Raw genomic sequence first — 25,912 nt, 5'->3', positions numbered from 1 at the left:
TCGCGGATTCTCGAGTTAGTGAGGATGGGTCCGATGAGACAACAGCTGGATTTTCCACATCACAAATCACCGCCCATACCGTATCAGCGATTCCAGCAATTTCAAATGCTGTAAACAATTTTCTGAAATTTCTGCGAAACGTTCCTTCTGACAATTTGACCATGCGAGTGAATGTTACGGACCGACCACTCAGAGCACTAACAACTCCACCGATCACTATAGTTTCTCCTATTGAAAATGTATCTATGACTTCATTTAATTACTCCAAACGAATAGCACCGGACTTGGATAATTTTACCGAGTCGAATACAGCAGCACTTGTAATTCTTGATGATGGTATTACCAATCAAACAAATGCACCGTTTGTTGGGGTAATACATGGTACGTGGCAAACAGCGGAAATCGCTTCTACAGGTCTATACAGTGATACACGAACAATGGATCAAGCTGATGTAGAAAACTCCACGTTCGCATCCCCAAATCAATGGCCCGTAAAGCAGAGTGCAGTTGTCGAGGGCGATTTGGTACTGGGTGGCTTAATGATGATACATGAAAGAGAGGATACCGTTACTTGTGGCCCTATAATGCCACAAGGTGGTATTCAAGCTCTGGAGGCTATGCTCTATACCTTGGATTGGCTCAACGAGCGAGAAATAGTACCTGGCGTGAAGATTGGCGCCCATATACTGGACGATTGCGACAAAGATACTTACGGACTTGAAATGGCTGTTGATTTTATCAAAGGTGAGTGATATCCGGCGACTTGGACGTATTTAATCGCACTTTTTTCAAAACCTTTCTCAGGGATTTCTCGTAATGGGGATTGAAAACATGTGGGATGTCCTTTTTCTCATTGGCTTTACTTGTGTGAACGGAGATTTGCATTTAGATAAGGCGGATCATCCGAGATTTCAGGCTACCTGAGATTAACATTTTTTAGGGGAGTCAGGTGGAGGCGGAGAAATAGAAAGGACTTGATTAGCTTCTTCTAAATTGTCCATATCGACTGCAGTTTCTAGTAGACATGATCATTTCAGGATTAGTATTATCAGGGAGAAAATTTTCCAGATTAACTCCCGATGAATAAATAGATCTGGTGTTTATTGTTTAGAAAATTTAATAATATGTATATAGAGACGAATCGAGCGAATAATACACGACAAATCAGAGAGAAGTCATCAAATAAAAATAAAAATGACGATGAAACTGCAATTAAAGATAGAGAACGAAGGATTAAATTTCAGTATTTTTTCCGGTAAATTAAGAGCGTAATCGCCCCGGAAACAAAAAAAATGCAGTCATATATGCGAGACTTAGTGAAAAAACCTGCAACGAAAAAAAAATCCTTTTACTGCATGAATTTTAAGAGGAGATAATATTCATCAGAATCCCAGCAATGGGAAGTAATTATCCAACATGAAATGCTTTTTGGAATAGTTGTTCATCTTTTTCCATATTAATCCCCCCGCTTCTGTTTATCATTTTTTTTCAACTCTTTTATAGCTCATAAAATTCAGTGGCAATATAGATTCACGTATTCCGCGAAACCTTTCTCTTGGAAAGACATTCACCTAGTCAATAGTTTCAGATTCATTTCTTGATACTCCTGTTAATAGTCCTCCGTAAATGACCACTTGTTTTATGAACGCAGAAGTGCCGCAAGTAGAACGAACAATTATGAGTCAGACTGGAGTGGATTGTCTGCGCCGATAATCTCACCCCATCAGTCGGTAATGTCGTGTCCTCAGTATTGCGATTAAAGTCATGACCAAAGGGGTTTATCCAGATGATCAATACCTGATCCATGGGTCTCGTTGCGAAGACATTATCGACTGTTGTTTTCACATTGTAAAACTCGAAACTTTTCAACTTCCGGTGCAGAAGAATTCGTCCAGAACAATCGGGAATCTTGAATGGGATGTCACGTATCATTTTAGTCCGTCATAAGCTTCTCTGCTTTTATCACATTGTCATTTTGACTTTATTTGAAAAAACCATGAGTATTCTTGAATGTTCCCTACGATTCTCCTACCTTGTACAGTTTTTTATGAACAATAGGACTCACGTATGATCAAAATGCCTAGAATCATTATTACCGTACAATGTTGCCTCGTTCGTCGCTAATCTCTACTCTGATAAATGAGTTTAATCACATCGAGTTTGAGGATAATCGTTGTTGGAATGATGCGACTTTAGTGCAGCATAAAAACTCCTTTATCTCCATTCTCATTGCACTGAATTGTGGGCCACTTGGGACGGATGGTTTAAAGGCTTCTTGACGTCGTTTTATTTATCAAACTCTACTTGCATCCATCCTACAGCAAGCAAAACTGGATTTACCTGGAGTGTACGAGATAACAGGGCTTCAGCAGCATCGGTCTCGGGGCTATTTGTCAGAGATTTACTCTTGCACCAAAGTACATACTGAACCATTTTTCATTTTTATCTGTAATCTGTTACGGAGAAAGAGGAAGAAACAATGGTCAGAGCAATCAGGCACGGGGAAAAACGCTAATGGAGAGATCGGATTGTCACGTTTTCAGTTATTTACATTTCTATTTATTCAGCTTGAATGAGAATTAAAAAACTCATCATTGAAAATTCATTCCCCAACGGTTTTCTCCACTGATGCATAAATCTTTCCGAAGGCAACCGAATTAACGCTATTTAATGTTGTCAGGCGGGTACTCTATCTGAATAATCATTTTCACTGTGGGCCGACACGTATTGAAATTATGGAAAATTCGGACTGAATAAATAATCTAGTAACTGAATCAGAATCAGAAACGTTTGAGAATTGCGAATGTCCACAGTTTTCAAGTTTCGTTTTAAAAACTTCTATTAAAATCATTTTCAGATACTAAATTGCATCCACTTTTGATGGATGCTCGCTTTTTCCAATATTTTCTCTATCATCCTTCCCTGTCAATTAAAAATTCAAACTTTTTTTTGACGGCAGGAAATATTACGTGCCCTTTCATAGCGTCAGCATAAACCAAAATAATGAGCACACGACGATAATCTTTTGGAGAGGAGAAATTGACGAAAGAGAAATAAGTTCTGATCATCATCCACCCCGTTTAACCTTTATTAATCAATATACAAATTTATATTACATAAATAGAATGACAAACATTGCTAAATTATTGTAAGACGTTTTATTACGGTTGAGTGTTATTATCAATAATTCACTCTTTATTTCTTGTTTATTTCGATGTTTATACTCCTGAAAGTATCCGATGGGGAAAAACCTCTAGACCTCTATGGGCCCGGATTCTTTAAAGTTTTAAGTATCTGTCAACTCTCCAACTTTTTTTATCGAGTACAGGGATTGACCTAATATGTTGAACAATGCTTCAATCCATCTATTGTAAGAGAACACGCGGTTGAAAACAACTTTACTTATCCTCTGAGTTCTTCTTTCAATTCCATACCACTGTAGATTGGAATGCAATTTTCAATTTGCAGTACGGGTTAACAAATTGAAACTGATAATGGATCATTCCGTGAATGTGTTCACTATGTGTTAGCTCACGATACCGTCTTCGCTCATCAGGTATCACGAGACTTTTTTTTTCATTTATTTCTCTACACGAAAATTCAATGTGATCTGTGACAGATGCATTACTACATTGTACGGAAATTAATGAAAAATTCAGTGAACGAAACGTGCGACGAAATAACGTCCAACGAGGTATTCTTTTTGTTGCAAAAAATGCAGCTCGTGGAGTATATTTTTTAAAAACAAAAATAATAAATTAAAACCTCATTAAATATCAATGTATCCCGCGTATATAGTATATACTCATTTTAAGTATAATGTACTTACATTGTATTTGATTATGGTACAGATGTTGAGCAGATATCCATAAATCAGGTTAACGATGAAACATTACTCGCGTAGGCAGTATTTCTCCGACCTATAAAAATTACGCTTATTTACGTACTGCAATATACTTCGGATACTTAACCATCCTCATCCAAGCTCACACCTAAAACCGTCACGACAAATCAATAGAGGAGCGAATAAAAGTGGAAAAACAGGAATGTATGAGTAATGCGGTGTCAGAGTAAATAATGTTGATGGATTTTTCTTTTTAGAGATGACAATCTCGGGATCAAATGGCAAAGCTGTCTTTCGCGTATTTTTCAAAGCCACCGTGTGTCTCATAATTTTCGAGGTTCAACGGGCATGAAATACGAGAACAGGGGGTTCTTCCATCACCCATCATTTGAGGTGAAAATGAAGGAATCCGAGGGAACGAAATAGATGGAATTCGGTTGAGATATTATGAATGAATATGACAGACGGCGTACTGTTATATTATTCAGAGGTATTCCTCAGCGATTACCTTCTCGAAAGCATCCAGACTGTAGACACAAGCCGTCAGGGAGCGAATTAAATAATAAAAATTACCACCATTCTACGAGTGAATGCTTTGGTAACGTATTAAACTGTTTTTAAATGCCCACCAGACCGTTATTTTTTTTTTCATCGCTAGACACTATTACTAATGCTCTCTGATGTTGAGTATAGCATCAAATACAAGATACTATAGAAAAAATTTATCCTGATTATTACATCATCAATAGTTCTTGATGAACGACCTGATACGCCATTTCCAGGAAATTGATAAAAATTTCGTCTGTGTATTTTCCATCTATTTCCCTAGACACGGATAATGCCTCACAGTTAACGAGATTAATTTCCATCTAAGGACTCGTTATATCATATTGCAACTGGTGTATTATGCCACATAGGAATCTCTTTCACGAGGATAGTTATAATTACTAAACTTTGATGATATTTACTAGTTGAGGATCGCAATTCACTAACTTTACCAAAAAATGCTGTCAACATATTTGTTGATTTTTCTCCTATTAAAAAAAAATGCAAGCAGTCAGTTATTGTTTCTGTTGTGATCTCTGATCTTTCGTATGCCACGTTATTCCATTATTCGCATCATAATAGAGTTATAACGAATATAATACCGAGGGCTCTTTCTGGCTGAGCTCTTTATTATCACGAGATTGCAAGTTAAACACAATTTACATCACCTTTCACATTAACCAAACACTCCTCAGGGTAATAGTCAGACTATATTTATTCACTTAGTTCGTCCTGTACTTTTTTCTCTTTGAATATCACCGTCATTGACCTTTATTGACATTATTGGAAACAATTCATTCGGCCACATGATGAGCATTTTGTATTTGCTGTGGAATCGAACAAATAGTCCTACCTGTGCAAAGGATGCATTCCACATGAGTTATTTTAAATTCACGATTCAATCCATTATCGTGGAGATTCACTTGGAATAGAATTTCACCACAATATAACTACTATGTACTCTCAGTTCTGTGTTCATTCTCTTGTATTTCCATAAATGCTTGCATCTGTCTGACGCTGGGCACTCGTCGTCGTTTTACCGGCTTCTGAGCTAGGAACCTGTCAGTTTAACGGCACTCGCATTAATTTCTTATCAGGACAAATCCCGACGCGAATTCATCTTCTTCGTCCGTTATCCCATTAAACAATTACCGCTATGAAAAATTATAGCATTCCGTATTTGCATTCCTGGGTAAAAAAAAATTGTAATCGGTATATTTTTTTCAAATTTTCAAAAAAATTCTGAAAAGTGTTCCAGAAATTTTTTGAAAATTTGGAAAAAATATTCCCATAAAATTTTTTTTCAGGCGCGTTCGTATCACGGAATATTTTTCATGTTGTTTGTAAATTTCTGGGAGCCCGCAAATCGGACTGACCTAAAAAATATATCGTCCTTTCGTTATATCATTCTTCAATGGCTCCCAGATTTTCATATTCATGTGTCCATTTCTCTAGATTTTTGGGAAAGTTCTGGAAATTTTTGGAAAAGTTCGCCGAGACCGAAATAAAATTATTCCGCAGTGAGAAACTTCATGAGCCCTTCAATAAAAATAAATCTCCAAAACGGTATATGTTTTCACATGAATTTTATCAACCGACCCTCACAAATTTCAAAAAAAAAAAAAAATGGAAAAAAGAGACATCGGCAATAACTCCACGAGAATTTTCTCGTCAATTCTCGAAACGAGAAGGGATGAGAAAACAGTTTGGATAATTGTATTAATTATCTATTCACTGTAATCAGACCTGGAGTGCGAGTTGCGCCGTAGCTCTGGTGAGACCTTATAGGTCCAGGGTAATACGACAGGGGAAGGGAGGTGGTGCGTTCGTATCTGAGCGCTAGTTCCAGAGCAACGCGTCAGTGGTTGCTCTAGTCCAGAGCCGCGCGGGTTGCCTCTCAATGGGTTTTATTCCTCCGATCCTTAAAAAATTGATGCTCCTCCAAATTACATCAACTGGCATCCATAAAAAACCATAAAATTCCACCGAACACTTACTAATATAATTCGTATTTTTTCCTCAACACCCTTAATTACCCTCAATAATAAACTCCATCAATTAACCAAGTCGTCAAAAAAAAAATAAAAAATAATTCCATTATCATCATCCGTAATGATTCAAGTAATGATCCGCATGATCTAATCTAATTTTTGTGATATAATGCAAAATAATATCTAATCGTATTTATTGAATTATTTAAACATCTGAAACTCTTTGTTTGACTAAAACTAGTAAGTGAATTGGAAGTTCGATGAAATGGATAAAAACAAAAAAGACGTAGGATGAGGTCCCAGGTGGTGAAAAAAACAAATTCATACTCCATGTAGGAAGCTGATAGGTCGCATGAAAGCGATGGAAAAAAGGGGAATATTGGAATTCTCTTTGAAAGTTTTCCTTGAAATTGCATCCGATTCCGTGCACTTGAAAGATCTGACCAATCAATTTGAACGTATACGACCGCATACAGTCGGCTGCTCCTGGTGTGATTGCATCGCAATTTCAAGTTACCTCCCCTCATCACCCGTACCTACGAGAAATAGTACTTGAGCCTGAAATTCAAATACCACTTATGTCCTCTCACGTGATTCATTGCAATACACTTAGTGAAATACATCTCGTGTCGGGTTCTCGGGCTGGTATTAATACATTGTGGATTGTACATATTTGTACATATTTGTCGTTTGAAAAAATTTTTTGGTTTATTTTTCAGTGCCGCAATTGCTCTGTATCATTAAACAGTAATTGTGCACATTACGAATTAGTAGAGGTTTCAATTCCTGCGGGAGAAAATTTCAGAAAGTCATGATGTCACGAAGTCATGATAAAATGATACTATATCAGGATTTTTTTGGAAAAAAACATCGAACATCAGGGTTGGAGCAAAATTTTTGGTGGATTTGAATAGCTTGAGGGAAAATTGTTAAATCGTTTTAAAAATATAGGATAATATGTTAAATAATTTTGTCATGACTGATCAAAAATAATCGGGAATATATATATTTTTTTTAATCTTCAAATTGCATCCATTTTCCTCGAACAAAAAATTTTAAGGTGAAGATTTACTTTATTTATAAAGGATTGGCGAGTGCACGAATGGAAAGAATCAATAAAATCCCGAAGTAAAAGTACCGAATTTAATGAAAAATTCTATTGGCGAACTATTGAAAAACAATATTTGTTCTCTGCACTGAGTTCATTGAATATTCGATCGAAAAAAGTCCATCAGTATTTTTTTCTCTTGAAAGTTTTCCCATTAGAATTATTAGACACAAATTTTCCAAGCTTTTGCTATATTTAGTTGTATTTTGTATTCCAGAATTCAAGCTAAAAAATAAAAAGATTGATGTCCAAGAATTCTTCTACAAAAAATCCAGAGAAAAATTCAAACAAAAATAACAAATTCATTGAATTTCCCTTATTAAAAATTCAACAGAATTATGATAATAAACAAATACAGGTTATGTAAAAAGTTTCACTAGAAAGTCTATAGAAATTCTATGTAGGTAATATAGAATTAGAATAAAATTGCCTAACGAATTCGCTAGGTTTTTTCCAGAATTTTTCCATGCGTGTGGTTGGTCGATTTATCGACTCGCAGACCCTAAGGGAGAAAATCATTGTAATTACCGCGAAAATCTCATGCGAAACTTCCATGATTCGCTGATGCTTAACATCGAAGCCTCTATAATGATCCTGCCACGAAAGCCTGCCCTATATGTGCATGTGAACATGTACGTGTATATAACATGACACCATTGATTTATTCATTGATGGACTTTCATGTAACTCAGCACCGATTAGTTTTTGAAAACAATTACTTCCGTAGTTTTGAAGTTGTTCCCATAAAACTTGTGTAAAACCGTGAAGAAAATATAATTTTTTCCAAAATTACGCAAGTTTGCGTGGATGACGGACATAAAGTTGTTTGCGTGAAACACCCACAATTCTCATGTTTTTACAGATTCAAACAAAGTATGCTAGGACAATATGACGAGAAATATGGTGGAAAATATCATGGGAGATGTATGAAAAAAAAATGAAACGAAAGAAAACAGAAGGGAGAAATTGGTCTGGAAGTTATTGGTACGATCCATAACAAGTCTTACCTATTTCAATGCACGCGACTGTCACACCTGCTTTTGAGGCAATTGAAGCGAATGACCACTGGGCATTGATCTTTTCATCGCCCCGATTTCGATTGATCAGATTACAAAATCTAAAAAAAAATCCAATTCTCTACGGAATGCGTATATACATGCGACATATATATAAATTATATATTCATACATTTCGGTCAAAACCGTATTATATCAGATATATGCTACATATATGAGCCCGTACATATTATCCATATATATTCGATATATACTCATGATGTACAGTGCGAAAAAAAAATTCTTCCATAATGAATATTTACTACACGTCAGTGTGAAGTTGCAGATTTTTTCCCAATAAATAAAATGTGGAGTGAGATTAAATGTTTGGTGTGGGATCAGACTTCTTCAAGCCAATTAAACCATTGATTGCGTTCAGCTCCTTATTGCAATTACAGGACTCGCTGCTAGGATACTTCCATAATTAAGTTTCTCATCTGTAGTCATGCACTTCGTGCTAACTATTTTTTATCACTGCATCACTCTCATTAATTTGTATTAAATAATGCACTTTGAATTCTGCTCTGCTGAAACGTATTGGAATTACAACTTCCATCAGAGACGGGTTCTTATCGAGTGAATCAAATTTCGCGAAAACTCTTCCATAATACTCACTAAAGTATAATAGAACGAAGAGGTAGTCAACCCGACTTCAGAGAATTTCAAAGGCACTTGTCGAAAGTCGATTGATAACTGATTGGAGCTGATCGAAAATACCGAGGTGGGTGTCCCAAAAGTCGTACACTTATATCCATGATATACAGTTTCCAACTTTAATCAATAAGCCACCAACTCTGTCACCAGTTCAGTGGAGCTTCAATATCGGAATGAAGTTTCATCCTTAAGTAAACTTTGCAATGCTCCGTTAACTTAATCACGTCTATTTTCTCTTCACGACAATTGTAGTTGGGAGAGGTGTTCGATTGAATGATTTGACAAATTTTACTTCATACACCGATTATTAAAATCATCGGCAATAACTCATAAAAGATATCGAGTTAGAAATATTATCCCAACGCAGACAATTTTATCGTATATTTTTAATTTTATATTCATCTTGTATTGTTGTATATAATCTTGATGGCATGTTTAAATTTGAAACGTTAAAGATTTTTTAGACAATTAAAAATGTGGACTGTACGCTCATGCTAAGTAAATGTTTCTAAATGATTTTATTTATTTTTAGTACATAACAGAATCATTCGAAAATCATTTTTTTATCGATATATTTAAAAATTGAATATAGTACAATAAAATATGGTTTTTTGCCAGATGAGGGATATGGAGTTTTTACAATAACTTTTTTATTATGTGTTATAGTTAATCCTAGTCTTTTCATTCATCTTTCCTGCAGTCTTTATTATTCTGGGTATGAGCTGCTTTACACCGCCGAATTAATGTTCCGTAGGGTAAGTCTCGAACTATTGCCTAAATCGCTCGATAGAATTATTCCACAATGCAAGTTACCCACCGATACAGCAACAGGTGTTCCGAAGAATTCAACTATTACAATCTTATTAGCTGAATTTGCACTGAACCCCTGCACTCGGCCAATTAGACAATTCTTCGAAGGTTTGTAAACGTACGTATGTAAGAAAAAAAAAGTCTCTCCCATTTCGTCCTCAGAAAATAACGTGCAAATTACCAATAGTTCTCCGAATATTTTTTTTTTCTTCCGGCATTGAGCATCGCGTGGCATCGTAAGAGGCGTCAGCAGTACCGCTGTAAATCAAATAGTTATGAGTACTAAAATTTCACTCGCACCAACATCTGTTGCGGAAATAGTTTATGTAAAAAACTGCAATGATGAGAGAAAAATACTTCACCTGCGGTAGGTGAAAACAGAATTATTTAAAAAACCAAAAAATTGACTGATTCAAAAATGAAAAGTTATACCTAAATTTCATGTAATTTTCTGTTTGCTAAACCCGTAGAGAAGAATTAAAAGGATGACGAGTAACCCACCACTACTTAATCATTCATATTTTCCATAATTTATTTTGTTATCTATTTTCGTGAAAATTGCTGAATAAAATTTGAAACTTCCCCATTCAACGCGCGGAAAATATTAAAGGTACTTACAGGTATTAAATCTCCGGTGAACGTGTAGCATGTCGAATCTTCTCTATTAAAAATCTGGATTGATCCTGCGGTACAACAGATTGCAGCGACATTTGTGTGACTATCTTATGCGTTGGATCGCCGTAATATAAATTTCATAGCGCATACACGTCGCAACGTAAGTGAGCACGTGACATGTTACACCAAACATTGAGCAGAAATGCATTGCATGCTGTAGGTGCAGACATTTTGGTTCAATGTTACAGAATTTTAAACAATGTCTACTGAGACAGCAGCAATTCTACAGTATTACATAGTACTATATGTCCTACCCTTGTGTATACCTTGCGGATGTACCCCGTGAACAACTCGCCGCAACCCTGCGTATTCATCCATAAGGGATAGCCTAGAGCGTGATAAATCTTCGTTTTTCAATCTGCACATCCAAAAAGTTTTATGAATTCATGCAAAAATTGTGATGCAACTCCGGAAAACATTGAATAATAATGAAACTTAAATACAATTTTTTTTTCACGTCAATTTTATCAACTATTTCTCAGAAATTCGTAAAAAAATTTAAAAAGTAGAAAACGTCAGCAATGATCCCTTAAAGTAGTACGCGCTATAATCACGAATATAATTTTCAGGAATGAAAATAGGCGTTCATAAACGTTTTTTTATCAGTGGAAGTTTTGATCAAGTAAATCGATAAAAATTTCCTATCAATGGAATTTTAGTCAACGAATCACAGAATTTTCAATTTCGGGTTGCAAATAAAGAGACTTAAATAACAAAAATAATAGAGAGAAACCATGGAGATAGACATTGAGCCTATGAGACAGTCTTGTGCACAGAGTCCGAAATCCAATTGTATTAAACTCCTCGGTGTCGTGGCAATAGTACGTGGTGGAATTTCCACATCAGTCACTGCGCATATTACAGTTACACTCGATGTCGCCCGTGAATTTATGTCTTGACGTATTTGCACCATGAGATTTGTAATAGTTGAGTTGTTACCGCATTTCGCTAGAATTTCCACCCAGTGCTAATGAATAGATGAAGCAAAATTAAAAATTAAATGATCATTCTTTAATTATTATTGTTTGGCCGCTTTCATTTTTATCCAGACACAAAAATAAACACTTTCATTACTCTTTTAATATAGGGGAGGGATCGTTTCGGGGGAAATTTTAAGCTGATGTCTTCGAGAATTTTTGCAGATGTTGAGAAAGTAATCATACTTCCATGTCGCCTAAATCCCAGCGTTCTGGTAGAATGGATAGCAGTAGAACTTCTATTCCGGAAGCTGTTGCTTCAGTTAAATTATTATATGTACATTCGGAGATATTCGGAACCGCCCATTTGACCTATGGCCACCGCCTGACCGGATACCCATACGCGGGGGATAATATCGTTTTCTTCCGTCGAAGTTCCTTCGATTTATGCGCGGAAATTTCAGCTTATGAATCCATTGTAAAAATCGCGAATCGTTTTGGTGTGATGTGTGAGGAGTCTTCATGTATTAGTGCATTCTAGGAAATTTCGAGTTTTATTCGGAAAATCGATGACAACTATATTTCATCGAAATCAACGAAGGTTTTGAAAATTTATTCAAAGCTGCAGTGAGAAATGACAGAAAAAACTGCGGGAATAAAAAAAAATGGGAAACGCGATGAAGATGAAATTATGAAAATACACCGAATATTGTTTGGGATTTGGATATTTTTTATTTTTCCGTAAAAAATGAATTCTCCAAAATAATGTAAAATACACATTATAAACATTGTGCAAATCTCGGGTTGCCAAAATCCCACCTCAAAGAGAGACTCCGAATAATTCTTAGAATAATTTCTTACGAGAAACTTGAATTCTCTCTCAACAACTCCAAACTGTTCATGAGATTGCCAGTAGCGTCTAGCAATTAAAAGTCCAGAAATAATGTTCCAAATAACCATCACATGTTCCAGTAAACCTGCTCGTAATTTTCAACCCCCTTACCCTCCGAAAGAAAACTCCAGATACAGAGGATATAAAAAAACTTCCCTCTGCTCTTCTAGAGCCCATGCAAAACACGATTTGTGCCATTTAATAGTAGGACATGCTCATTGCGGTAGTTCCTCAATTAAATCATCGACGGAATAAGCCCGATCGATTACCAATGCCACGAGATGAATTTCATGGAAGAATATGGATTACCGAAAGTAAAATATATATCGATAGGAACAATATCCGGACACGGACTGATAACATTCGATTGAGCATCGACCTAAATGAATATCACGATAACATTGGAACGAAAAACAATGAACATTGTGAGTCGACCTGTTAAAAAAAAACAATTTTGGGGGATCCGGCTGGTCTGCGATACACAATATAAATCAAATAATAACTATAATACTGGTAGTGGAAGCGCCATTTAATGGTTTTCCGGGGAAGTGAAACGTCTTTGGTGGATATAGGATGTTGTACCAGTCCGAAGGTACAGTGTAGGCTTTTCAAGATCTCTTATCCGCAATACAACCTGAGCTCAATTTCTCTCCTTCACCCTATAAGCTTGCCAAGTGCTTGAGCCAAAAAAGACGAAACCGAGAGAGAAATGATCTGAAATAAAGAGTAACGGATGGTGCGCAGCCTCCACTTCACCTGATAATCCACTGCACTCTCTCGGAATACACCAGTAACACTTTGCATTCGTCTTAATACCGTATCTTAAATTCTCATTACCACTTGCATCCTCGCTTCAGTAGTTCGTTGGAGGAATGCATCAAGATTACTCAGCGATCCATATAAAGAATGAAAAGTAGAATAAAATTCGTAAATGTAAATTAATTGTTATGGATTAATAGATGATTGAAAAAATACAGTGACAGAGACAAGAGACGAAATATGTAGAGATTCAGAGTTCACAAATGGCTGTGGAAATTACCGTGCGAATTTTACCATCGTAATTATTCTTTCAACTGCCCGCATAATTATTCAAATTCCTTCTACTTATTCGGGCCATTCGCTGTTCCCACAGAATACTCCCCTTCCAATGAATTAAAAAATAATGAATTCCTTTTTGGATTTCCAACGGTTTCCATTCTAAATTTATTTCCCATTATGAATATTTACATAATTTTTTATTGATAAATATATAAATATCACAGGAGGTAAAAGAACGCAAAGGCAGAAATCCTCACGTCCGATGATTCATGACCTTACATTTGCAGCAACCGACGGGAATCAATTTTCTTTCATAAAAATAAAATTTCCATAAAAGAATTCATAAAAATCCGGCATCGAACGGCTGGAGACGAAATGAACATAATTTTTTATTGATGAAAACATAAATTTCGCATGAGATGGAACAACACAAATGCACAAATCTTCACAATCCATGATTAATGACCTCATATTTGTAGGAACCAATAGGAATCAATAAAAAGTAATAGCACTTTAAATCAGTCGCATACTGAAGTGCGCTCTCCACTCGGATGCGACTAATATTGGGTGCGCCGGATTTACTTGACACGTAGTATATTGAGGCGAAGTGCAATCAGCACCCTTGACCGATCAAACCACCAACTTCTGTAGCGATATCGCTTTCTTTCTTCCGTTTCAGTCTTATTTATGAATTCACAGTACATTAGTAATGTTTCCTTGAAATACCCTCGAAAAGTGTTGCACAAAAATTGAAGTTGAATCCAAAAAAGTGTTTGTACCAGCTTCAATTTAAGTCACGATTTATATCGATTGCATTTCCCACCACTTCGATTGTACCATCCCTTAATGTGAAAGCATGGATTAAATTTATGTAAGACACCCCCACACTCAGGTATTTTCTCGACAAGAGGGAGAAGTTAATACTCAAACATTGAAATGGCAATTGATGAGAAACGGAAAATCGATTTTCAGGGTGATTACAATAACACCCTATCAAAAAGTTAAAGATGTGATTAAATATTTCAGTGGTGAAATGTCAAAACTAGTTCATTTCCCAGGTCCGCTGGATTAATTTCATTCAGTTTTCGCAGCTTCCACAAACTAACTTTCCAGTCAATTCAGCGAAACTCGTTCCACCCCTTCATCATTGAATAATACATTGATATCCTCTTTAAAAATTTCAATAAATAACCGTATGTTTTATCCGATTATTTATCAAATCGGAGATAAAAAGTGTAGTCGTCTATTCATTGATTATTTCCCCTTGACGTGCCCATTGTTTCCGACCTCGTTAATACTGTCATCACATTATCAACATTTCGAAACACTCCAAAAGAAATCAACACATTTCGCTGAACAATACCCCTGCAATTCGCTTATTCCCAACTACTGTCCCATCTAGTTTTCACAATGAAATGTAGTTCGTTGCAAACATTCGCAATGTACAGAAAACAATTTCTCCGTGTTAGAAGAATTTACGAGCCTTCGTCGAATAAGATGAAAACTTTTAAAAGGAAATTGCTTGGTAAAAGCTCTCCCAAACTTCTTTACAAAACTAAAACAAATATCCTTGACCAGTCATGCATATGAAACGAATACTCAAACCAAAACTTGAAGCGAATACCGAAGTAAAATATGACTTTAAAATTAAAAAAAAAATATGTATTAATCCCTTAAACATGTATGAAAATAAACAGAAAGTGTAAATATTCGCTTCAGCGTTCATTTGCCAGATCTCCAAATTACACCGTTCGTGTCGTCAATAAATGCCATCCATTACGCGAATGAGTAGTAAAAACTCAAATTATGACGCAGTAGCGATTCCACACAGCAGTTGAACCCTTTTAAAACCAGTGATAACTACATCCAACGGTTGTTACCAATGACCCTAGTAAACTGTGCAGAAACTTCTGGTGTCCAATTAAAACTGGTGAAAATTATGAGAATTCCGAACGCTCAAATCAGAACCCCTCCAATCACCACATCCTGAGTGGAATATCCGAATTAAAGACGTAAGGGGAATAATGACCAGAAAATCATGAAGAAGTTTATGCTGATGATGATCATACTAGACTGGATGTGCTGCTGGAGTTGTGCCCGTAATTGGGCATCAGATACCTATCAAGATCCTTATTTCGATTGGAATAGAACATTAGATGAATTTAACTATGGATTCAAGCATCACTCCAGGATGACGATGATTGATAATGAGGATAAGAGGATTCCTTATCATGAAGACTTTGCGTATCATCAACTGAAGAATCCGGTAACAAAACATGGAATTAGACATGGCGGCCGATTGTTTCGTTCCATTGAGAAGCCTTCACGAGCAAGTCAGGTTACTTGGCCAGTGAAGAAAGAGGCAGTCGTTGAAGGTGGTCTGGTACTTGGGGGTCTGATGATGGTGCATGAACGCAAGGATAACGTCATCTGCGGTCCAGTGATGCCTCAAGGTGGTGTCCAAGCACTTGAAGCTATGCTGTATACCTTGGACTGGGTAAACCAACGAGATATTGTTCCTGGTGTTAAAATTGGAGCACATATTCTTGATGACTGTGATCAGGACACTTATGGATTGGAAATGGCAGTGGACTTCATCAAAGGTATGCTTTTGTAAATTTTAATAAAAGTTGTTTAGTGGAGACAATAGAGAATTAATTACTCTCGGTGGGGGTTGGGCTTTTCCTGTGTCCTAGGTAATTAACTATTGCTTTGGGATTGTATTTGTGTTGGGAATGAGGTTTTAAATGAGAAAGAACTTTTTGAGATGCCTGATTGACTCTCATGTGTAGATATATTGCCAGAGGTGGAAAATTTTCGTTGACCGCCATGAAGATAATTTCCTTGTAGATGAATTAATTACTCATGAGATGTTTGAACCGAAATTTGAGTAGAAAACATGCAGCAAACACGTTTTAACATTTTATGCAAAATAAATGAGGTTGACTATTAAATTAACTTCATCATGGATAATAAATAGACATATTATTATACTTTGCGATTACAACGTCATACTTAAAGTAGGTTTCCATGACGTGGAAACTCTTTTGTATACATTGTGAAGCCTGAGTAATGTTTGCTCTCCCAGAACCCCAAATCCACCGCTCGGTTTTTTTAGAGCAGAAAAAAGTGGTGAGAGCAGTTTTCTGTCGGCCGGCGCTGTTGGTTTTATCATATAATTGTGGGCAGTGGACGAAATCGATTGAATAAACTCCAGTCTGTGCTCTTGACCTTCTCCATATAAAGTTAATCCAAAATTCTATTTTATCTTGAATTCGTATTAATAACAATTCAACGAAGATGGAGTAAAATTAACATTTTTTCTGCGAAATAAAAAAAAACGGTCTACGGCAAAATTGTTACGTATTTTGTTCGTCAATCCAAAAATAGGAATTTTTTTTATCTGATGATTAGAATGGTGTGCGAGATCAATTATCACAATTTATTCACCCTCCATAAACTCAATGAACATGCGATAGAAATTATTCGCGAAATATTACGCAAGTGGTAAGACGAAATGTTTCACCTCAGTAGCGAAATGGTGAAGAGGGATAAGTGAATTGGGCTCCTGGCTAAATTTTTAACGAATGCCTCTGAATTCAAGGGAGATAGTTAAAATTGTGTAAATATATTTTTCTACCTCTTCTTTTGCCCTACGAATGAGCTCTAGAGAGAGAATTCGCTATCTCTCTCAGGCCTTGAGATATTTATCAAAAAAGCCACGACGGAATGAGTCGACTTATTCCCATCTACCACGCCACTGCTGAACTCAATTTGAGAATGAGTTTTGCCAACTCCTTCACGGAGTAACTCCAAATTGAGGAGACTGACAAGAATTTTCATGATTGAAAAAAATCATTAAGACATCCACCTGTCCTACGTCGGCAGTAATGCATCTCATTGCACTCCATAATCTCCACATACTCTGCAGATTCTTTAAAAACACTGAGATTTAAAAAATCTTCATCAGAAATGAGAAATCATTAAATTTTGAATGATGGAAAAGAGAAAAAATATTCACTATGAGTGGAGCACCACTTTTAATCTGCGGTTTATGAAGCCCAAATAACTTTGAAAAGACTTTTTAAACCTCCAACTCATTGAAATTCAAGCAAAACCTTCTTCAAAGAAACCTTTCACTACTTTATGCCTATAACAATGCATTTGAAGCTGCACATGCTCTTGCGCTTGTACTTTATAGTATTCAAGTGTTCAACCCCTGAATTCAATTAAACTTCAAACAAAACTCTAAGTACTCGGACCATTTCCTTATTCTAAACTCTCCGCTTCTATTCAACCGTGTGGCTTCAAATGCCACAAATAGTAACCCGAAATCCCCGTTACATCGTTGACAAAGTTAGTCAAGATAGAAATGAAGGAAGCCAGAATTTCGGCATTCTCAATTCTCGATTCTGAACATCCGATCAGGAATTCCATTTGAGGGTGTCCACTAGGCTGAGCCCTCGATTAAGGTAATCTTCATGGTGATCTTCAGGGCATATTGCCAAAACACCAACCGTTATATAGCTAGTATTTGGCTCTCAAGGAGAGTGGCTTTTGATAAAAGCATCACTGCCTTCTCGATGCGAGCACTATCAACATTCGCACCGCTCTCTCTCATTTTCCATCCGAAAAGGTCAAATGTGAGGGTAAGGATCCAGTTCACTCCCTTGGGCCTTGCTATAAATGCATTATCCTCGGAGGGAATACAGTGGGCTGGTGTAAAAAAGAGAAGTGAGGCACGGAATAGAGTGCAATGTACATCCGAGGCTGAAGCCACTGACCCCAGCATGATTTGGAGGAGAATATGGCTTCAGGCTTCCTTCCAGTAATCCTGTTTTTTCTTACATTTTTTTTTCTCTTTTCTCTCCTCTAAGATAGCACTTTCATGGATATTATCCGTATATCAGCGAGATGATCGTAAAAATTGGAGGCTAATAAGATTGCTAACAAGATTGCTCAACAGCACTACCTGTAGGGTCATAAGAAAAATTATGTGATCTCGCAAATTTGCAATCTACTTATTTTTCAGTAGTGTGACTTGTGAAGTGTATGCATGGGAATTTGAGGAGAGTGCATGTGGAATTTTTTTAGGTGCTAAGAAAAACGGATTCTCGAATGGAGGACAACAGCCAGTGAGATGATTAATCGTTTGAAAGGGCGCATTAAATTAAATTAAGATTCTGTGGTATAATTAGCATTTCCTTCAGTGGAATGAATTATAGGACTTTGATAGTCTTAATCCGGCGTTTAATTAGCCACGTTAATTTTTTAATTTGGTGAAAATAATTGTATTCAGATTAAACGAGAAATTAACAATTCTTGTTCTATTATTGCTTCGAATCTAGAAGAAATAGCTGTTGTATAAATTTTAGATTGCTCAGTGGATTTTTCCTCTCTCAGTTTTACTTTTCAAAAGGCAGTGATAAAATCTTAACTGCACAATTTCATACATCAGCGCTACATAATTTCTAGGCTGCACTTTTGAATCGATTAACTACAGAGAGATTCTCTTTCATTTTATTATATGACCAAACGATTTTTTGCAACAACTGTGCCTGTACACGCGATGCTGAGTGCAATCAATTCTAAAAATTGATCGTGCTCGTGGAGAAAGAAAATCTTCATAATTTTGTTGAACGGAAAAAAGTGGTCAATGGTGCATGGAAGAGAAGGTAAGAGAAGGAAAATGTAAGAGAAATGGGGAGCAAGGAAAGCAACCAAAAAAGTCCTGTCGAAATTCCTGGAAATTATTGTGGCATATCGAGGGATACTTTCGAACAAAACATTCATGACTGAATTTGAGTGCTACTTGTTATGAATCATGGAATAATAGCGGTCGCTTTTATGAATCGTAAACCCCGCAACACCGAGTGTTCAACGATAACTGTCATGAATCACCGTTCTGTTATCGTTATCCATGAACACTCTGATCTTGTGAGCAGGAAAACAAAGAGACATTTCGAGAGAGCGAGAGAGAGAGAGAGGCGGAGGAAGTTTATAGTCACGTGTCAGGCGAGGGGAGATCGGTACAGAACTATGAAAATAGTGAAATATACTGGAGTTAGCTGAGCTGGACATCCCGATGGCCGAGGATATATCCATTCACCACCTCCTCTCGGGTTTTCAATAGACGTTATATAAAAAAAATTTTTTTCCATAGCTGAAATGGATTATTTATATCTTGAAGCCCAGAGATAGTATAGCGGGGCAACCAGAAGGTACGCGAAAAAAATATCATATTTATTAAACATTTTTCTGAAAATAACAAGAGTAGCGAATTTTTATTTCACCAAAAGCCATTTCGAACATAAAAAAATGATTTTATTCTAAAAAGTGTTTCTATAAATTTGACGACTTTTTGAGTTGAACAAATTTTCCATTTTTCATCTCCATTTTCACCATCAATTTCGGGCACCCATTCGGCTTTTTATTGCATGCGTTCAATTTATTTATCACTACTTTTTCCTAAAATTTCCATCAACTGATAGTAAGCACTCGAATAATGTGAAAGCCCACAAACAACAACAACAAAAATACCATTTCCGAATATTCCTCTACTAAAAATAATTAAATGATTGTGAAATAATTGTGCGCTTGAAATCGGCAATGCAGATGCATTTGTCGGTAAAACATGTGTAACACTTTATGCCGATGTGCAGTGGGTCAGAATCATGCTAGAGAATTCCATTCAATTACCAGATAATTTGAATGAAAATGTTTTCACGTGATGGATGAAAATAAACTATTCGTTAATGCTCCGGCGGATTTATTCAACTTCTCTCTCTTCCATCTCCGCTTATGCTTTTTCGTTGGTTTATCATGTTATCTGTATTCTATCTCCCAATGGTATTTGGCAGACAGGATCCGTCTGTTTGTTGTTTGCTATCTATCCCCGTAAGCTATAATCTATATTTCTCTCGTCTCGCATACCAAATTATTCATACAAAAACCGGAAGTAATTTTCGTATCAAACGTGAACCATAGGGATCACAGTTTGGCTGATAAACCGGTTGCAACGTATCAGAAGACATTATAGGTAGATGGAAGTTTTCACATTTCTCGGAATATATTACGTGAAAAATAATGAAACGATTGTCTTAACCATTTTTATATCCGCTGAAGAATTTTTGATCACTTGAGATGCTTCATCTTGATTGATGACGCTTTTTATTAATAAAAAATATTTTTAAACGATCATCTACTGGTTATCCTAGATATTCACTCCTGATTCACTATTCACCTCATTTCGCTGCTGTGATCATAGCCCATATGTTAGCGATTACGATGGAGCTGACAAATCGCTCACCATGTATAGCAATAATGGCGATTGAAGATAACTTGAATTGAAAAGAGTCAAATAAGTCGAGAGGCATTAGACAAGTCAAATATGGCGAATGATAATCTAAAAATGATAATCGAATATAAGAGAGAAAAAATGGTACGGAATAAGGGTGCGTTAAATAATACAAATAATAAGTTTTTTTAAATAAATGAATATGTCATATGTGACATGGCCGCAGACTGCGGGATAAATGACTCATGAATTAAAGAAAGAAAAAAGAAATATATTATTATATTGTGTTACCGAAAAAGTGAGGAAAATACAAAGGGGCGATAGAAAAAGCATATCGGGGTCGATACTCTGGCGAGGGATAAATTAATAAATAATTTAATTGTAAATGGTATTCGAATTCGTATTCTCATATTGTTCGGTATTCGGTCAATTATTTATTAGTTATTTCTGTGTTTTTGTTTTCAAAAAATTAACATTATTTTTTAATTCGGAGAAATTATAGTGAAATTTGATACGCAAATCAGTCAATAATTTGAGGTTTCAAAAGCATAAATGAAGGAAACGTAAGTAGAGACCAAATGCTCACTCTTATCATTGTTATTCACATCACTATAACTCTTCTACTTGGTGGAGGAACTGTGCCAGCAGCAGCTGTCGTCTTGAACGTTAATAAATCTTTCTTACGGATATTCCGACGGGATGGAGTGAATTCGAAAAATCCAATGAATTTCACGGTAATTTTTTTCGCAAATTGATGGATCGATTGATCAACGATGTGTGAAATTTCAAGTAGCCTACTTATAAAAAAAGCACTGCAGAAAAATCTCAAAGTTATTACTTAAACGTGACATTAAATAAAAAATCAAATAAACTGACGTACTCCTCCTAAATCGCCGATTGGACGATACTATATTATACTATATTAAAAATGTTTTTTTAATTTAGTCCCATCGGTTTGATTATCATTGCAGTAATTATTGGTGGGAGATTTCGTTATTTTTTCAGACGATAAATCTGTTCTGTTTCGATAAATAAAAAAAAAATCATTATAATTTGAAACTATTTATTGCCGCACCCTATTATCGACGCAAATTTTTACCGAATAAACGTTACTACTATTTTAAGGTGGTTCGAACAAATTCTGCGGACTTGAAGAATCCCACAAATTAATAGACTGACTGACTGGGATTATACTTGAAGTCCGTAGTTGGTCATGGCATCATTGTTCCTAGAATAATAGCCCCAGAGTCGGATTCGAGCTACGCACAACAGTATAGAGGTCTTTGAGCTTCCATTTTTCGCAGTGATTCGCCGATTCTATTCCACAATTATAGCTATGACACAAAGAGCGGTTTACAATGACCGTGATAACTTGTGGGAGACTTGCCTATTGTTGTGACATTAATCCGCAAAGGATCACTTGCCCAGATTTCTAAAGTTTGGTAAGGGGATATTTAGCATTTATCGTTCTTCGCAGAGTAAATTGTTTGATGAATTTCAACGAGGGATTATTCAATTCTCTAATTACCTATTGAAACGATACATTTTTAATGATTCATTAAATCGTGACACCCAGGTGTTGAATTTCAATAACTACTTGTTGAGTTTTAACAAGTGATTCTAGATTATCGAGTTTTACTGTAGGCCAGAATTGAATTGGTTATCTAGATACTCGCGACTTTGAAATTGTTTCCCGATAAATTAACAGATCATAATTTTTCAACTAAAACGAAATATAAGTTATTTATGTAGAGTTGATTGAAAGAGAAAGGAGTTAATAATTCGAATGAAAATATGTTTGAATATAAAGACAATGTTTTTAATAAAAATTTGTTAATAATTTTCTTAAAATTATTCGAGGTAATCAAACAGTTCTATTTCGGTAATAAAAAAAAAAAATCGACTGAAATTCCACCGTCGGTTTTCAAACCCGTTTTGAAATAATTTTCATGTCCCAATGCATTCCACTGTGAATATATTGTTAACGGGTGGAAAAAAAAGGGGACAATACATAATATAATTGCAAAATAGTCACTTTGGAGGAATTCCTCTCAAAAATAAATTCCCCCGATTGCTGATAAAATGTTTCTCCAATTATATTTCGTTGCAATTATCACATTCGCTTGTCAGAATTTCACATTTTTCGGGACGATTAAGGAAATATATATACGAATGTTATTCATTGCATTCTATTCAGCCGAAATGCGAGTGCAAAAATAATCCATCAAATACCACTCATGCTGCAAAATAATCCCTTATCTCTTATAATTTCTGCCGTGAATTTTGAAATTTACGTCAATGTTGTTTTTGATTATTTTCAACAAAGGGAATTTATACCGCGCTTGTGACGTCACAGGACGCCATTGGATCGGATTTGGATTGAATATAGGGTAGGGCAGGACTCTTTACTAATTCTGAATTCAACTACTAGGAAATTTCAACTAATATATCAATGTGCCTTAAGAATTGTTTATGGGTGCCATTTCGTGGCATGTCAAGTAGCGATAATACGAACGCGTGAATATTTTAAACTCACTAGAAAACATCTGTTGGCAGATTTGACATTGACGATAATGTCATGGCACGTGAGGCTTTTAATTTGTCATTCCAGGTTGAATATTTCACTCGAGAGAATGTGGTATATGAAGGGACATCAAAGTCATCAATTGAAATCAAAATTCCTCGGTTCTGTCAGTGAAAATTTCATGAGCAATAACTTAAGAGGAATAGATTACAAAAAATACTCGCAGCCTTTAGTAATATTGAATGCAAGCTTCTTCATACGAATTGTCACTTCTGTAATTTGTGGTTACATGAGGTATAGTTAATGATTACAGAGTTGAACACGTAAGGGCTGATGCCGAGACCCTGACAATTACTAACGGTCGACTGCATACAAGCTCAAACTCACCAAGTACATGCTGGCAACGGGACTTCACTCAGCTGTGAAAATCAGAGTGATGACACGAGTACTCTGGAATGCCACTACAAAGCTCAGCGTAATTAGGAAAAATAATGGATTCACCCAATCATTTATGTATTTCAATATCCTACCCATGCTCTCTGACTTGGAATTGTGAATATCACCGGAAATATTCACAGCGAATCTAATGAAACAAGAAAATGAAAATATAACGGATGGAATGGAAGATACTTTTGCATCTTTAAAGTATATAATGGAGCTTATTCTACACATAGAGTAACATTGGCTATTCGAATTTGAATTTTTCACGATATCAATTCAAATGTCACTTTTCGTAATACCCGCAAATTGAAACTCGTACTTTACTTTCTAACGAGCGGTAACGAGTGAATTTTTTCGACTCAAGGGCGCCCTTTGACAAATTTTTTTTACGAGAGCGGTAAGCCGTGTTTTTTTTCTGCACAAAGTGCTGATAAAATTCTTTTGGCGCACATGCAAAAGAAAGTTTGTAATTTGCTCCCTCATGAGAGAGAGGACGGCCATTTTTGATAAAGAAAGGAGAATCGCTCTGGTTGGTAAAAAAATTTGTACTTTTTCTTCTCAGGATAGATTACCGCCCGCACCTTTCTTCTACCCGAATTCAAACTCTATCCATATTTACTCGATAACTAATCATGATGAATAGTTCGTCTGAGTTGAATTTGAAATGAAAAAATTCCCTATGATTCATCAGTTCTGTGTCATAAAGATTGAAGATCAATAACTAGGATAACAATAGATCACTCAGATGCGTTGCATAACTCGAATTGAAATAACATTTCACAATGGACTATTGCTTTTTTTTTACAATTCTCAAACAGCTCGGTGATGCATAAATTCAAACGAACTCCAGTCCTGAGAGATCCTCTTAATGTCTTCCTGTTTAATGAGGAATGAGAATTTCAAAGTATCCTGAGGTTCAAACAAAGTCAGTGTTTGCATTGACACTTTCAAAAGCAACAAACAACAGAGAAGATGGCAAAGCAATCTTGTATCTTCGAATCAAAGCACATCCTTCCATGAAAGTGAAAAAAAAGTATCCAACGCGGTGGAAATTCACATCCCTCATACCATCACGATATTATTTCACCTGCATAGCACGAAGTTCCTAGATGCTCGTGCATTATAGAAAGATCTTTCACAGATTGAAAGCAAAATGTGAGATTGAAAATTAATCATAAATCACGTTCTCTCCTCAAGAAAGCAATGAAGCACCCAGGGAAATACGATTCATGTCAAATTTCAAGTTTTGAGTTTTGTTTTTACTCGTTGCTGACGGTCATCATGCACTGAAAATTATTTCAGCCCGAGAAAATCTCCAAAAAACGATCCATTTTTTCTGCCCTCGCCAAATGAAAAAATGACGGTCATTTCACATCCCTAGTAACACTCCACTTTTTTGGAGGTCAATCTTCGTGACGTCATTGAGAATGCTTGAATGTATGTATTTTTCTGAATACAGAAGCTTAAGAAAGACTTAAGCTTCAGGTAAAGTGGCCATCAAAACGAGATTTAGGATTCTTACCTAGTAAAAATTCTTTTTTCTCGTTTTACGTGTCCTCAATTCTACAAGGAGCCATCGGTAGATATTACTCAACGGAGCTGGAGGCCTTAGTCATACCTCCTCCTCATTTCTCATATTCTTTTCATATAAAGTAGCCATCAAGCAGTATTTCTTTGTACCTGTAAGCCATCTCACTCCGGAGATCGCATTCATCGTGGTGTTAACGACCAAATTGTCGACATCAAGAGTAGAGTGATTGAAAACCATATTGGTTATCGGTTAACAATGGTTCAACGACTATTTCCATTCTTCTATGAATAATGCGGTCGAGTATGTATTCGCTGTGTCGAGTATGTAGAGGAGACCCTAGGATTAAAGTTCATCCGTTGGCTTTTTTCCCTCACCTTTCCTTTCCTCCGATGTTGGCGAGCTGAGGCACTCGCTATATACATCGAAGAACAATCCTGGAATTGCTTGAAAGGCCGTCTTCAGGACTGAATTCGCGATTCCATCTAGCCCGGGCGCTTTGGTGCTTTCAATTCGGTTTTCAGCTTCCGTCTGCTTATCATTTATTATCGGCGGAATAAAATCTTTGTCATCTCACACGAATGCACACCAA

At 36.1% G+C, this 25,912-nt stretch overlaps 2 protein-coding genes across 2 annotated transcripts in view; one reads left to right on the top strand and one right to left on the bottom strand.

Moving 5' to 3' along the window:
- Nucleotides 1–576: 576 nt before the first annotated feature.
- mtt (mangetout) overlaps nucleotides 577–25,912 on the top strand; it is a 79,573-nt gene continuing 54,237 nt past the window's right edge. Inside the window, exon 1 of the mRNA XM_011307265.1 lies at nucleotides 577–744. Coding sequence (XP_011305567.1) covers nucleotides 585–744 — 160 coding nt within the window. The 5' untranslated portion in view covers nucleotides 577–584. The remainder of the gene's footprint in view (nucleotides 745–25,912) is intronic.
- On the bottom strand, nucleotides 9,811–10,712 carry LOC105268018 (uncharacterized). Its single transcript, XM_011307251.1, has 2 exons — nucleotides 10,627–10,712; nucleotides 9,811–10,266 (listed from the first exon to the last, which is right to left on the bottom strand). Exons 1-2 carry the CDS (start codon nucleotides 10,655–10,657, stop codon nucleotides 9,926–9,928), a joined length of 372 nt encoding a protein of 123 aa, XP_011305553.1. The 5' UTR covers nucleotides 10,658–10,712; the 3' UTR covers nucleotides 9,811–9,925.

Source organism: Fopius arisanus, unplaced genomic scaffold, assembly GCF_000806365.1.
Source record: "Fopius arisanus strain USDA-PBARC FA_bdor unplaced genomic scaffold, ASM80636v1 scaffold00052, whole genome shotgun sequence".
NCBI lineage: Eukaryota > Metazoa > Arthropoda > Insecta > Hymenoptera > Braconidae > Fopius > Fopius arisanus.
The sequence above is the reverse complement of the archived record's forward strand: the minus strand, read 5'-3'. Positions and strand labels throughout refer to the sequence as shown.